General features: G+C 37.8%; 1 protein-coding gene across 1 annotated transcript in view; it reads right to left on the minus strand.

Moving 5' to 3' along the window:
- STPG2 (sperm tail PG-rich repeat containing 2) overlaps positions 1-16730 on the minus strand; it is a 259212-nt gene that overhangs the window by 202161 nt on the left and 40321 nt on the right. The window contains exons 7-8 of the mRNA XM_060779207.2: positions 6458-6559; positions 5506-5665 (exon numbers count right to left, since the gene is read on the minus strand). Of these exons, the coding sequence (XP_060635190.2) occupies positions 5506-5665; positions 6458-6559 (262 nt within the window). The remainder of the gene's footprint in view (positions 1-5505; positions 5666-6457; positions 6560-16730) is intronic.

Raw genomic sequence — 16730 nt, forward strand, 5'->3', positions numbered from 1 at the left:
GTATTTCTGCTGTCTTCTCTCTTATGTCTTCATTTTCTTCTTCTCTTATGTTTCTCAGGCGCAGTTGATATTCAGTCTCTCTCATCTCTATGCTCTCCTGTCTGGCTAATAGTTTTTGATTTAGACTTTCCAATGTCTTTATTTTTGTTTGTGTCGATGATTGTTTTTCTTCCCCTTCTTTGCTCTTCATTTGTAAGTGTTTTATCTCTTCTTTCATCATATCTGCATCTCTTCTTATTACACCAAGCTCTTCCTTAATCTCTCTCTTGAGTTCGGCCATCTGGTCCTGCGCTACTTTCTGATATGCATCCTGTTTCTCATTCATTTCCGTTAATTCTTTTCCTATTGCTCTAACCTCCTTTAATAGTTCCTTCAGTCCTGCCGATTCTCCTAGGGAGAATCTTCTGCCTGGTGTGTTAATGCTGGGAGGGTTGACGTTAGGAGTGCTGCTCACCATAGCGCTCTCTTTGGTTTCGTTGTCTTTTTCTTTATCTTTTTCTTTATCTTTTAGGGTTTCTTTCATCTCTTTTTGTTCTGCTCTGTTTTTGGGCCCTTGTTGCTGTATCTCCTTTCCATTCTTTAATTTCATTGTAGTTGCCATCTGTCCTTTCTGAATCAGTATCAGTATCTGGAAATAAGTGATATATCAATATGACTTCAGCCTAGTACTTTTAACTATTGAAGCTGTCTTATTTTTTGTTTTTATTTTGAGCCTTCTCTTTTATTTTATTTTATCTTGCTATGTTTGTTTGTATGTATATTTTTAATTAATTATTTGTTTGTTTGTGTATTTTCCCTTTTATTTTATTTTCCCTTTTATTTTAATTTTGTTTATTTCGTTATTTATTGTGTCTATATTTATTTTTTTATTTCCTTTTATTTAGATTTTACTATTTATTATTTGATTTTATCTCTTAGAAAATATATATATTGTGGCGATCCGTTTACCTTCTTCCTTTTCTGTTGGTTGTTTTGAGGAGCAGCTTTGCGTTCTTTCCCTGTGTGTTTCGCTTCCGCTGTTTCTTTCCTCCTTTGCGTCTCTTTCCCCTGATTTCTTTCCACCTCCGCTTGTCTCTTTTTGTCGTCTCTTCCTTCGCCTTCCGGGTTTCTGGTGCTACTGTTTAAATCTTCCTCTCAGTCCGCTTACGATCTTCCTGTTCCTGTTGCACCGTTCTCGTTTTTTCCCGTTCTCTCCCGTCTTTTCTCGCGATTTTTTATCCCTTCTCGTCCTCTCCGAGATCTTTTTCCCTCTCGTTTCTCTCCACCGCTCTCGCGAGGACCACTCTCGCGAGAACTCTCCGCTCCGCTCCTTGTTTATACTCGCCGTAGACTAAACAATGTGCTTCAAGGTCAGTCTTTCTTTCCTCCCTTTGCTTTTTAGTTTATTTAAATATCTATTGTTCTATTTAAATTCTTATTTAAGTTTTCTTTCTTTCTCCCTTCTCTATTTTCACCTCTTTTCCTTCTTTCTTCTTTCTTATCTTCCCTCTTTCTTTCCTTACTTTCCTTCCCCTCGTCGCTCTTCTCCGCTTCTTCAGAGCTTCGGGGCTTCTAAGCTCCTTACTCCTACTTATTTGGGCATACGCAGTGTACGCGGTATTTGCTGAGATATGTTCCGTTTCCCTTGATTATTTATTTTCTTAGTTTTAATCTTTGTCTGGTCTTCCGGGTCGTTCTAAACTCGTTCTCTCCTTTTCCCTTCCTCTCTCTTTCTCTCTCTTTTCTCACTGTGTCTCGTTATCTCATAGTGTCTCGTTATCTCTCTCTTAAAAGAGACTCAAAGTGGGTAGTAGGTAAAGGTTTCGCTTGACATTAAGTCTAGTTGTATCCAACCCTGGGGGTGGTGCTCATATCCATTTTTAAGCCAAAGAGCCAGTGTTGTCCATAGATACCTCCAAGGTCATGTGGCCAGCATGACTGCACGGAGGGCCATTACCTTACTGCCAAAGCGGTACCTACTGATCTACTCACATTTGCATGTTTTCGAACTGCTAGATTGGCAGAAGCTGGGCCTAACAGTGGGAGCTCACCCTGCTCCCCTGATTCAAACCACCGACCTTTCAGTCAGCAAGTTCAGCAGCTTGGTGGTTTAACCCACTACACCACCCATGGCAAACAATTCTAAAACCAGGAAAATGTACAACTCTATGGTCAACCTCCTCCTGTCATGTTGAAAGAAACAATTCCTACAGAGAACATATTTCTAGGAGTTTCTAGATCCTCCAATTAAATTCTATGTCTATGTATTCAGTAGAAACTGACCATAGAGTTGTGCTGGAAGACTTAACAATTCCTAAAAAAGTGCACGCCCAGGTAAAAACACAGTAATTTATTTATTCGTAGTTTTTTGGTTTTATGGAGTATTGTGTGCCTAGTCCCCAAAAATGTGAAAGGTTGACTATAGTTTTATGACCACTACTGATTTAGTTATGTTATTTTTCAGATAAGATACTAAACTTGTTACTTTCATATTTCTACCAAATGGAATCGTATAACAGGACTTTTAGGCATTCGGGATATTAGCTAAAACAAATGTGTGGTGAAACAAAGTGAGATCATAACACTCACTGAGTCCGAGGAAAAGTCAACAAATACAATCTGATTTTTAAAAAAGTTGTGTGTCAGGAATATTTCAGAAACGTCAGAAGCAATGAGACAACGTGGACATCATTTCTCTCCCTGACACATCTATAACTGGGAAAAGAGTACAATCTCATACCATTCTTTCCTACTAGGTGCCAGACCAGTGATTCTCAACCTGTGGGTCCCCAGATGTTTTGGCCTTCAACTTCCAGAAATCCTGACTGGGATTTCTGGGGATGTAGACCAAAACACCCGGGGATCCATAGGTTGAGAACCACTGTGCCAGACCCTTGAGACTATGCTAAGCAGGACTGAATCTAGCCTGGATGGAATGACACCTGGAAGCCACTGACACCAGGACGTCCACAAAAGAAAGGCAGGTTGTGAATAAAATAAGTATATGCAACAACCTTATAATGACTCTAGACAATAAAAAAACATATGTCTGGATCAGGTAAGAAACTGCACATTTAAAAGCTGAGGATCCAACAAAATGTTCTGCTCAGCAACAAAGAGGCTGATATTAAAGAACACACTCCTTGCAGGTTAGAGGACAAAAGCAAAGACATGTATTTGTGGACAGAGGACAAGGAGCTATAGAAAGAAAACGAGTAGAAGGGGAAAATACATCATAAGCCTGTCCTCAAGGCAGGTAACTTAAGAACACACAAAGGGTCATTATACTCTTTTAAAAAATAAATTACAGGTGCTTTTATCAAGACTGAAAGTGAAATTCCCTCAATTTACTGGAAAAACTGTTCACTCGCAACAGATTTCTCTTCTAAGTACCTGCAACTATCATATTTAGTAGTATGTTACTTGTTTAAAACTCACTCAAAGTATTCTTTTAAAAGACAGAAAGAGAGAGAGAGCTCATACATACTCTTGGGAATACCATTAATAGGTACTATTTGTCTTTGGAAGTGACTGTCATATCATAGTGCTGATGACCTCTAGACTCTTAGGATAACTAGCATGATCTGCAACACAAGGATAAATAGCTTTTTCTACCTGTCAGCAAGAGTGACCTTGTCAGATGTGCAAGAATATGTGGAGATGTCATTGGCAAGTGCTGTTAAGTACCTACAATAAAATCTAAGTACTTTGAATGGCCTAGAAAATCTCCACACTTGGATAATCATAGGTTGTATACTTGTAAAATTCTAGGTCTGTAACACTATGTGCATTTATTTAAAAGTAAATTCCACACCATGCAACTTATTTCAAAGAAAACCGCTCTGGGACTGGATTCTTGTGTATGCTCAAGGCAATACACAATAATACAAAACAACATTTACAAGCTAATTTAAACTTTCCCATTTCTCAACCGATATTAAAATTAGAAGTACTGTACCTAGCTAACATTATATTGGGACCCACAATAAGTGCAAACAAAAGGGTTTCTTAATGTATTTTTATACATGATTCATTTCTCTGAGCAAAATATGACCAGAGGCTGTGCTACAGAGCTTTCTTCCTTTTGGCTGAAAGAAAGCATTACAGACCTGGAGTATCTTCTTACATATCAACAAGCAAAGCACAGTAAAAGGAAATAGAAACCAACAGGCAAGACAATAAGGTCTAATGAGGTTTTGGTTCCCAATGAGCAATTTTATCCCCATGCTACTTCAGTTTTCACCAGCCTCACTACTCTTACTATTTGTCCTAATCTGAATTAAATCTAACTGGCTTCCTGACCATCTGCCAATTTTGGAGGAGATAAGAAGATACTGGAGACCATTATGTATTGTCAAGACAGTTTGTCAAGCTTCTGGTCAATGAGTATTCAGACCATTCACTATATGCATATTCATTGCAATAGTGTGTCCTAAGCAGCCTGTATTTGTAGAAATATTTGGTATCTGTATTAAGCAGAAAGCAGCCGGTCTAGTGCAAGATCTGCTTGTGGTAGAAACAAGAAAAAGTATTCTGAATGCTCTTGCACAATATCATGTTCAATAAAATTTCAACCTTAGCCTTTTTTCTCAATTTCAGCATTCATATTTTTTAATTTCAGTTAAAAGGACTATATGAAGAAATGAACTCTTGCGGGACAGCCATATGTATTCTAATTGTTTCAACTGCTGAAAGCAACATTGAAACAGAAACCAACTCATATTCCAGATATTACAATTTCTGGAGAACCATGCATAATGGTCTAAAATAATTAATGTTTAGATCGCCCTGTGTCCCCTTCGGGGTTGATAAGGGCAGTATACAAATATTGCAAATAAATAAATAAATAGACCATTTTCAAAGCTGGACTGATCAAAAATAGATAAGGTTCACCTTATGTGGTAAAACAAGTGACTCCCTATAATAACAAACCTGGGTGCCTACTGCCTTTCAGTTGGAAAGTGAAATCGAATCAGCTACTCCAAAATACTAAAAATACTCCATGTATGTCAAAAATGCGATTGTTAGATTATTTTTGTTATCTAAACAATCTGATCCAAGGCACCTGATATGAACCTTTTGTGCTTCTAGGACATCAAAGTGACACTTGAGTTGGAACAAGTGGAGAAGAAGGCTATTGGCCTTCTTCAATCCATAATAAGATTATCTTGGAAGGAGTAGTTATAAGGATGCATGCTGGGAAGTGAAAAAGTACCCCTCTTCAAAGAGTAATAGATGTTCCAAGACCCCAAAAAGGATATGCTCCCCATTTTTAGTCTTCAGAACTACCCCTTCATCATTGCCACCAACTTGCTGCTCTGTCATACAATGTTCAAGTCCGAGCAGGTCATTCTCCGTCATACCATTCTACTCACCATCAAACTCCACCCTTACTGCCCACCTACAAAACTTTCAAGTCTACATCATGTAGTACAATGTTCCCATCACAGACAATCTTGATATCTAAACTGGAACACTTCTTAGATATACTTCAAGATGCCCCACTTGCTTACACTAGTTGCATACCTGGTGTTTTCTGTAGCCTGTAGTCCTGGGTGAATCGAACAGAGGTATGGCCAAATGGAACATTTTTTGTTTTACCAGCTTTATTCAAGGACTCAAGAGCACAGCGTGTTTCATTATATGTGCCAGGAGCTGGGGTGGCTGATTTCACTGGGGCAAACCTCTACGGAAATATGAAAGACAGCAAATCAATGACAAGAAGTCACATTAAATATTTACGTGGGTGAAAATAAACCCACTTTGATGTAAACAAAATTTATAGTTCTTTATTGTAAAATAATGTGAACAACAAAATATATAACAAAATGATATATCTCTATATTGTGGTTTCATATAAAACAAAACTACTGGTCCAACTTGTTCTATGTATGTTGACTGGAAATGGCTTTTCCTCATTATAAACAGAGCTCTTTTCTAGCACTGCTTCTGAGAACCAAATAATTGGAGATGTCTGGGACTGAGCTTGAGACTTTCTTCCTGCACAGCTTTGGCTCAACTATGAAGGTACAGACATTCTCAGAAATAAAAAATATCACCCATATCTGAAGGATCTGAAATATATGGTATATCTTATTGTTAGACAATTGTTAGACAATGCATTCCAATGTAGATAAATGTCTTCAGTGTCCCAGCTCATTCAGTTTTCATAATCACATTTTGAGAGCTAAATTTGTAGAACAAGCAATAATACGCATTTTATCCACTGTCTGACTTTAAGCAAATATGTTCGCTCTGTCCCACCACCCACACTAGTACATTTAGTGTAGATACAGAAGGCTATACTGCTCACATAGCCTGAAACTCCTTTGTTCAGAGGGGTTAGATTGGCTATCTTTGCAGCTATGTTTTTCTTAGCAGGCTCTTGAGGACAAATTGCTTAGGGATTTTATATGGCAGTGTAAAAGATGCCTATCCTGTTTTTATTTATAACTGAAAAATATACATTATCTCTTACCTGGGAAAGAGAAAGAAAAGGAACACGGCGAGATTCACTTTGCGCTATACTACCCTTTTCAAATTGACCTCTTATGTCATACTGGCCAGGACCAGGAACACCCTTTAAAACAGTACGAACAAACATGACTTTAATAACTGCAGCTGCAGTAGGACTGCAGATTATTTTAACTCTGAAAACAAGATTACAAAAGGTCCCAATAATATGATTCCTAAAAGAAAAAAATAAAGCAACAAAATTTACAAAACAGCATTAAAAGAAAGACGATCTTCCATCTATCTGCATTTCAACAAAAATGCTAAAATTAATAATAATAAAAACATGTTATCCTTACTAAATTACCTAACACGGGCATTGCCCGGTACCTAAGATAGTTCTTAATTTTAAAAATGAGAAGTTCTAGGCATTTCATTTTTTAATTTTCCTAACATTTATAGATTAAAATGCTCCAGGAATTTCTAATATAAAGTAACCAGCAATTGATAGCTAGTTTTGAAAAATGAAATGCAAGTCACATTTTTTAAAAAAAAACACTTATAAGAGCCAAAGGTATCATCATATTTTGAGAGGATTTGAAGAGTGGATGATTATAAGAAAAAATGATTATCTTGCAGGGGCAGAGCTGAAATAGAATCATAATACAATGCTCTTCAAAATCGTTCTGGTAATATGGGGACTTAGTAAATGTGATAATTGTGAGAAAGCACACACCTGGCATTATCAAAAATTCATGCAGTGGGCTTCATTCACCCCATGCACCGAGTGCAGGGATGTCAAACTTATTTTTGCTGAAAGCCACGTCAGCCTTATGGTTGTCTTCAAATGGCCATTTGTAATTGTAAGACTGCATAAAAATAACTGTATTTCCCTGGCATTGAAAGCATCATGGGCCACAAGGTGGAATGGATTCAGCCTACAGGCCTTGCATTTGACACAGCCGAAATACCTCTGATTTCCTCTACAGCAGCGGTTCCCAACCTGTGGTCTGTGGACCACCAGTGATCCCCAAGAACTAAAATATGGTTTGAGGCCTCACTGTTACTACACCATTGAAACTAGAGCAACCGGTCTCACAAAACCCACTTATTTTGCTGAGGCACTGGGGATGTTGGAAGGGGAGAGGCTGACTATTCACAAAAGGCGTGACAACAAGCCCCCTAACTGCTGCTTCTCGTCCTCCTTCCCCCTGAGTGGAGCTGTTCCATGTGGCACCTGGAAGGAGGGGCACCTTGGTGTCTTCATTTTTAGGCCTGTTTCTGGGGTTATTCGGGGTGATGATTCAGAAAATTACATTGAATAAACCACATCAGCTCTAGCTTATTAAATATGGTTTTCTGTGGGAAAGAAGATAGCAACTACTGGATGGCATATGTTCTGTATCAGAAACTACAGCTGATGTTGTCTATCCAATGCAATTTTCTGAATTAGCAGTCCAAATAACCAAACCAAATCTAAAGTTGACCAAAAACGAATTCATAACTCTTTTGGTACTAATGTTGGAGAGTGGTGCCTGGTGAAAGTGGTCCCTAGTTTAAAAAAGTTTGGGAAGCACTGCTCTGCAGTCTCTATCAAAATAGCAATCAGAAATGACAATGCATCAATTCCTGTCAAATTACAAAGGGAATCAGGAGTATTTGGGGATAGTAAAGGGTTTGTTTTTCTGCTTTGTTTTACATTTTGGGAGACATTCTGAGTGGTTTGGGGGCAAAAATCACATTAAATATTTTTCAGGGAAATTAGGTATTGGGGAGCTATAGGAGAAACACAATTTGCCCACCACTAGTCTAAAGGCAAGTGAGCAAACAGAACTCATGGAAACCTCAACTGCAGGTGTAGCCTCTTATGCATAAAAGGGAAATTATTTTTTAAATTATCATCCCTTCTTTAAACTAGAAAAAAAGAAAAGAGTCGTCATAAAATATATCTCATTAAGGATACTTGCTCTTGTTCAATGAAGTACCATAAAGCAAATTTAAATACATATTAAAGTAAATGCTTATTAACCTAAAGTGTATTCCATATGGTTCTTATCTCAACTGAGCTTTTTGCTAAATGGCTAGCATACCACAGCTTTAATAAGGGAAACCAGGACTCTCATAGCAGAAGGCTGCATAGAATTAATGAGGGAGGCACAGATGTAGGAAGCACGTTTAGTGACCAATTTCCAATGCTTGATTGGCTAATGCTTAAAGCATGTTCCATTTTACCATAGAGCAAAGATTTTTGTATTGGTACTACTAATTTACATAATTACAACATAAATTTTGGTTAACTCAAAGCTCAAATATATCCTATGTTTTAATAAAGGATAAATAAGCCCTTGCTCTATAGACAAAACCAGTCTAATTATATTTTAAAAGCTTTAAATCAGCTAAACATGATAATGGACAGGGTATGTAACAAGAGATTAAAAATCAGTCAGTAGTATGGAGAGAAAAGTATGCCTTTGATACCATAGTTAGATTATGAATGATTAATAGCAAAGAAAGAGAAGGTTGCCAAGTCAGATTATATATCACTGGGAAAATACATCAATCACCCTAGTTTATGTGGGCAAACCTGACAAAGGGATACAATTTTAGGTTCATATTGTTCTGGCTTTTGTCTTTAATTGTTGGGGTTTCTGAGCTGTTAGGCTCAAAATATCCCTCAGTCGGGGTGATTCCACCATAAATATAGCAGAGTACCCGAAGTAAACTTCATAACTAGCAAAGACTTAGAAGTGATGAGATGGTATAAGCTTCTGTTTCTTAGAATGGCACAGGATTGCAGAGTCAGAACTTTAGGTTCAAAAATACTTATTGAAGAAAAGAAATACATTCCTGATAGAAAAAGGTCTTAGACCGAACTAGCTTACAGGGGTTGCCTTTGAAGACTGCTCAGAAGCTTCAAATAGTCCAACAAGAGGCAGCCAGGTTAATAACTGGGGCGGCATACAGGGAGCATACAACTCCCATGTTACGCCAGCTCCACTGGCTGCTAGTTTGCTACCGGGAACAATTCAAAGTGATGGCTTTGGCTTATAAAGCCCTAAATGACCCCGGCCCAATTTACCTGTCCAACTGTATCTTTCCCTATGAACCACCATGGATATTAAGATCTTTCAAGGAGGCCCTGCTCTCCGTCCCACTTTTGTCACAGGCGCGATTTGTGGGGACAAGAGAAAGGGCCTTCTTGGTGACTGCCCCTGGCTATGGAACTCCCTTCCTGGCGAGATTTAATTGGCCCTCTCCCTCCTGTCCTTCAAAAGGATGGTAAAAACTTAATTGTGGGACCAAGCTTTTGGGACAGGGTAATAAAGCAGCGATAAGAAACATTACCAGGCCAATTGGATTATATGCAGATGATCAAGATGGTTTTAAACAGTGTATTTTAATATTGAGACAAATGTTTTTAATGTTTATGCATGCATTCTTGTTCTTGAATGTTTGTTGTATATATGCTGTGCTCTGTCCTCACCTTCAGGGTGAAAAAGGTGGAATATAAATATTGTAAATAAATAAATAAAACTTCTAAAGAGGTAAAAGGGTAACAAGAGGTAAAAGGGTAACATGCAGCTACATTTTGCCTAGAGAGATAAAATGTGCATCCTCAAAGCAAACAATAAAAAAACTTTTAAAAAGGAAGTTCCCTCACAGAATTCCAATACTACATCATCAAAAGGAAGGAGACAATGGTAAGGAGGAAGAGTAAAGACAAAGGTCTTTTGGGGAACATGTATAGGAATGTGGGGGGGGGGGGGGAATCCCTCAGCCTAATCCTATCTCTAGTCTAGCTACTCATTGAGGTCTGGAAGCTTGATGACACAAAAGATGTGTGCAGTCCAGGGATGAAACCCAACATTAATACCTCCTTAAACTTGGACATTTTTATATGAAACTATCCTTTCTAAACATTTTGGAGTAAAAAATATATTACAGTTCTTATACCACATGTTTGATTGTATAAAACAGAGCTTTCTTAAACTGCATCTCCTAGAATTCCTCACTAGTGACTATGCTGCTGAAATATTCTGGTAGTCATAGTCCAAAAAAAGTAATTTTTTCAATCTCTCGCACAGAGACATGGTTATCTGCTGTTACCTAATCATTTTAGCTGGTGATTTTGGACAAAAAGAATACAGGTATCACTGTACATGCAATATTAAAGCTTCTGCAGCTTGTACTGGAGATGTTATAAATATTTATCAAGAAATGAGTATCAAAGTGAAATTAATTGTAAGAGACCTCACCTACTGAAAATTCCATCAGGAAATAATTTTCTTTATATTTCTTGAGAGGTTTCAGTGTTCACTAATGTAACATGATTACTATTAACCTTTCACTTTTGTGCCATCGTTTTTCCTCCCATTGAAATCTGAGGAAAATGTAACAATACGGCACCTTTAACACTGTACTTCCACTGCTATTTGCTGGAGTTAGAAATGCCCTTAATTGCTCAGAAATGGCATACGTTATCGCCTTCAGCGTAAGGTGAGTTAAACTGTGAGCCCAGGAAGTCTGGCACAGTCCTATTTAATCTCAAAAACCACAAGATTAATGACAGAGATGTTAAAAGAGTATCATTAAAGGAAAGTTAATCCTCTTCAAGATCTTAAAATTGTGATATTTAAAACCACTGTTAGTCGCTCAAACAAAAATACAGAGCACGTTAGAAATGCATTAAATACAAAGGAACTATGTTGATTTCTTACAGACATCTACATGAAATGTAATTTGCTTAAAGAAAGCTTATTTGCTCATAAAATGAAATGGAAGAGAAAATCTTCCCATGATATATAATGGAACAGAAAATCTTCCCATTGTTTGGGAGGAAAAAATGAATCTTCTCGTGGATAACATAGACTGTGCGCATTCAGAATACCTACAAGCCACTCGAAACACCTTTGCAAAAGCATACGAAGCTCGGCCTCTCTTTGAACATCGAGACAACCAAAGTGCTCTTCCAGCAGTTGCCAGTCAATCCCTCTGCAATGCCAGAAATACAGCTTCATGGTATAACATTAGAAAATGTTGACCATTTCCGCTACCTTGGCAGCCACCTCTCCACAAAAGTCAACATTGACACCGAAATACAACACCGCCTGAGCTCTGTGAGTGCAGCATTTTTCTGAATGAAGCAGAGAACATTTGAGGATCAGGACATCTGTAGGAATACCAAGGTGCTTTTTTATAAATCTATTGACCTCCCAAACCTGCTATATACCTGCGAAACATGGATCGTCTACAGATGTCACACTCAACTCCTGGAACGATTCCATCAGCATTGCCTCCAAATAATCCTGCAAATCTCTTTAAAGATAGGCTTAAAACCAACCTTAAAAACTGTGGCATAAACACCAAGAAATGGGAAGCCCTGGTCCTTAAGCACTCTAACTGGAGGTCAACTGTGACCAGAAATACTGTGGAATTCAAAGAGGCACAATTGGAGGGCAAAAGGGAGAAATGTGCCAAGAGGAAGGTGCATCAAGCCAATCCTGATCGGGACTGCCTTCTACCTGGAAACCGATGCCCTCACTGTGGAAGAACATGCAGATCAAGAATAGGGCTTCACCGTCATCTATGTACCCACCGCCAGGACACTGTACTTGGAGGACCATCATACTCGGAAAATCTAAGTAGTAAGTAAATAAGTATGGTGACCCCAGTTTCCAGGAAGGATTCAGCTTTTCCTTTCCATTCATGCTGTAGGATTCAGTGAGAGATCCAAAGTTGTCTATTTATTCATTCATTAGACTTAACTGTGTGCCTTTGACCCACAAAAAGGATCCAAGGTGGTTCACAAGATCAATTCAATTACTGATAAAAACAGGTACAGATTAAAACTCAAATAAAACAATTACGTAATACTTCAGAATACTTAACAAAACTTTTAAAAGCTATTTTTAAAAACACATCAATAAAATATATGAGCAATCTCCTAAGAGGTCTTTTTTTTCTACAGCCTATCAATAGCCAAAAGCTCATCTAATTAAAAAGGTCTTAGCTTGCTGACAGAACCCAAAGCATCATTTTTGGAGAGAAGAAGCCACTGTAAATTTCTATCTAGGGCATTTTGAGATCAACAACATCAGAATTTGTTATCCCTAACATTGTTGTTGCATGCCTTCCAGTTTCTGGAACCCTTTACATGAGCCTATAATGGTGTTTTCTCAGGAAAATGTGTTCAGAGATCATTTGAAGTTGCTTTTCCTAGATGTTCTATAAAGTGGTTTGCCCAAGGCCATCTAATAGGTTTCCATGGCTAAGTTCACATTCTCTTACACACTCCACTCCTTCAAACTCTTAACACTATATGTTTATTTCTAAACCTGACTCTAGTAACCCTAATCCTCAAATCACTTACTTCTTTCTTCTAACTACTCAACTTTATTCAAAATCCACTCAAACGTTCCCCCAATTACCACTCCATCTCAACTTCCCAGTCACTCATCCACTTTTGACAGCTTGTTACCTTATGACTTCTAATACAGTGTGTGTATATACCAAAATTACCATTCCCAAAATTCACAATATGCCAAAATCCAAAATTGGCCACATGGGGTGGCTGAGACAGTGACATCTTTGCTTTCTGGTGGTTCAATGGACACAAGGTATGTATCATGCACAAAATTCATTTAAAATGTTTTGTATAAAATTGTCTTCTGGCAATTTGTATAAGATGCATTTGAAACATTAAAAAAAATTCCTATGTAGACATGGGTCTCATTTCCAAGATATCTCAGCATTCTATATCAAGCAGCCATGTTATCATAAAGCCACTAAAAGTTGGGATACGCTATATCTTTCAAACAGCATGGACATAAATTCTATGTTTATCTGCAGTCATCAGCACTGCTCAGTAATACTTGTGTGATAAATCTAATGGCAGCAATTACAGTAATGTACTGAATATTATCAGTGAAGTACAGAAGGGAATACTGGTGGTAATAATATCAACTTCCCACATTAAGGAATGAAAGCAGAATACAGTATTGGCATGCCTGCTCTTAGCAACCCCTTCTTCAAAAATGGCTTCACAGTGTTCTAAAACTTGGAATGTCTTGAGGATGAATATATTCATATAGTGGTATCATTTCAGAACACATGAGGATGCAGTATTAGCATATTTCCCTTTGTGCTCCTGCAAAAGTATCCATCTGTCCAAGTCAATTCGCTTGATACTAAAAAGGCAATTAATGAAGAACTCATGCAAAAATGGGGTGAAAAAATGTACATCGCTGAGGGAATACAGGTAACCTAAAAATGAAGTCAACTTTAGAATCAAATGCAGAATGCATAATGTATATTCCATTGTTGCTGAATGCCTTATGTAACACTGCTTATGTAAGATATATTTAACAAATTATGAAAGAAAAAAAATCTATAAGAGACTAGAAACAGAGAGACAGGAATGCATGCTTGAATAAAAAAACATTCTTTAATTAGTGAGGAGAAAATTGTCATGGAACAGTGATAACGAGCCTCTGGGAGCAGGTACCACTGGATCAGAATAAGTCATGTTAATTAGCTAAAAATTGAAGCATTCACCTCAGTGGCTGCCTCACTTATTCCCCCCGTTTGAAACATAAAATAAGAAAAAAAAAGTTTCTGTCTTCAGTGTACTTGACATCTAATGTTTTCAATATATTTTTATCTTCAGGGGGAAAGTCATTCATGATACTTATTATTCTACAGTAATTCAAGAAAGCACTGCAGAATTTTGAAATATTTCTTCCATTACAGCACAATTACAGTAGAATGAAGACTGTCTCTGTGGCTTATTGTTGCACTCCAAGGCTGGGAACCACCTCTGTACTTAGCACACACTCCAGTGCAAGGTAAAATAGCAAATTGAAGAATATATATGAAAAGTAATCCAGCAAAATATTATAAAAAAACTAAAGTCCAAATATCAGGAATAACCCACAAAAATCAAAGGACAGGAGTAGCATCAAAAACCAGGAATACAAAAGCAGAATAAATCCAAAAGATGAGATTCAGGAACAGTCCTCAAAACTAGGAATAATGAGACACGAACAAAAGGAAACATGAAACATGGAACTAGAAATCCCTTGACTTGATAATAGATCTATACTCAAACACTAACATTGCCTGAACTGACTGACCCATTTACTGGGCTAGCTAATAGAGAGAAAATCATGCCTTCTCTCTTGGGAAACTGATAAGGGCTTCTTGGCTAATAGGCATCTTGACCTTCGTAAACTCTCCTGGGAAGCTCTATGTTGATGTAACGTAAACCTCCTATCTAGCTGCTCATTAGCCTGTCTACCTGGACTTTCATTTTCATCCTCTGAGCTCAGATCTGTTCCTGACCTTGCTTCCCTAGCAACCCGCCTTTCAGGAACATGGCCTTCAGACACAGACCACTCCTTTGCAGGGCTTAAAATCTCTTGCTGGCTCTCCTGCTGATCTGCAGACTCAGAATCCCTAGTGTCATTGGAATGACTAACAGATCCAGAATACCTAGAGCGATCAGGTGTAGGCACAATCAAAGGCTGAACGACAACACTCATCAACACATCTGTGTTCAGTTTTCATATACTTTTCTTTAGTTCAAGATTACTGGTAACTGACAGACTGTTGCTGGTTCTATTAATATCCAAAATGGGAGAGCAGTCCCTTGTGCATATGCTGTAAACTACCAAAAGGCCTAGAAAGAGAAATTGGATAATGTAGTAATATTACCATTGAGTCTGATGAAATAGAGGAAGACTATTCTACAAAGTATTTTCAAAAAGGTAATTTACAGACTAAAAGGTAAGTAGGAATATGACAATTAAAAAAGAGGGAATGAAAAGGAGATTTTGGAAGGGCATGGCATCATTCTTCACTAACGGCTTGATCCGTATGAAACTAGAAACATCCCTTAGAACTGAATCCTTCAGCAGAATGCTCTAATAAAATCCTTCAGTGGATTGGTCCAATATTACATTATTTCATTCCAGGACATAGAAGCTTTGGCCAGATGTAGAAAGGAGGTAAGAAAGAAAAAAGAACTTACTAGAAATACATATTCAACTTCAAATTACTGGGAGTTACAAAGCAGATACCACCAACTAGGAGTTAGTGAGAAAACCTCAACCCCTGATCCAGGCAATGAAATCAGTAAGCAGGCTTTAAGGAAATCACTACTCTCTCTCTGTTACCCTCCTATGTGCAATAAAGGAATGGCATTACAGAACTGCTGGAAAAAATATCAACTTATCACATTTTTGTATTTTGGAAATAAGCTAATTAATATATTTTATTATATATAGACGTGACCGCATCTCCGTCTATGAACCCACACGTTCACTTTGTTCTTCCAGAGAGGCCCTGCTCGTGATTCCGCCTGCGTCGCAGGCACGCTTGGTGGAGACTTGAAACAGGGCCTTTTCTGTGGTGGCCCCCCGACTCTGGAACACCCTCCCAAAAGATGTTAGACAGGCCCCTACATTGGCAGTCTTTAGAAAGAACTTGAAGACCTGGCTGTTCCGATGTGCCTTCCCAGATTAGGAATCCCCAATACCAAGTCCCAGAAGCACTTTAGTAGAACTAAGATTGCTGCACACCGCACACTGCACTTACCCTATAATCCTACATACCTCCTGCCACATCAGCACTTTTAATCTTGTACCCATTACTCTGGCCCGGCCCAGTTTTATAGTGTCTTAATGTATTGTTTATTGCTTGTTGTTAATATTGCTTTAACGGTTTTTAATTTGCTTTAGGTGTTGTATTGTTGTATTGTGTTTTGAGGCCTTGGCCTATGTAAGCCGCATCGAGTCCTTCGGGAGATGCTAGCGGGGTACAAATAAAGATAATAATAATAATAATAATAATAATAATAATAATAATAATAATAATAAAATAATAATAACAGCACTAATGATGCACTTGAAAACACTTGCAGAAGCATCAAGCCATCCTCTGTAGCAACAAAACATCTACTTTATTCGTTTCAGGGGTTGGCGTCACACTTTAATTAAACAGAATCCTAAGAGATATATAAAATACTAACCAAATTTAGTACTTTGCTACAAATGAACTCTTCATTTTCACCTCCAGTCTTCAAGATCTTCTAAGTAACACTGTGAAGTGTTATTGCACTGGAGCTCAAAGTTTCTTCTTAGATGACATTTTACATGATATATGTAACCTACGAATAAGCCCAACTAAATTTATGGTGAATGACTTGTGAGTAGAAACTTGCTACTGGTACACTATGTGTTTTAGTGGCGCTATCAGATTTATGTCTTAAGCATTTCAATGGTGTATCTCCATGCATCCAA

Source organism: Anolis sagrei, chromosome 5 (genome assembly GCF_037176765.1).
Source record: "Anolis sagrei isolate rAnoSag1 chromosome 5, rAnoSag1.mat, whole genome shotgun sequence".
Classification (NCBI taxonomy): Eukaryota; Metazoa; Chordata; class Lepidosauria; order Squamata; family Dactyloidae; genus Anolis; species Anolis sagrei.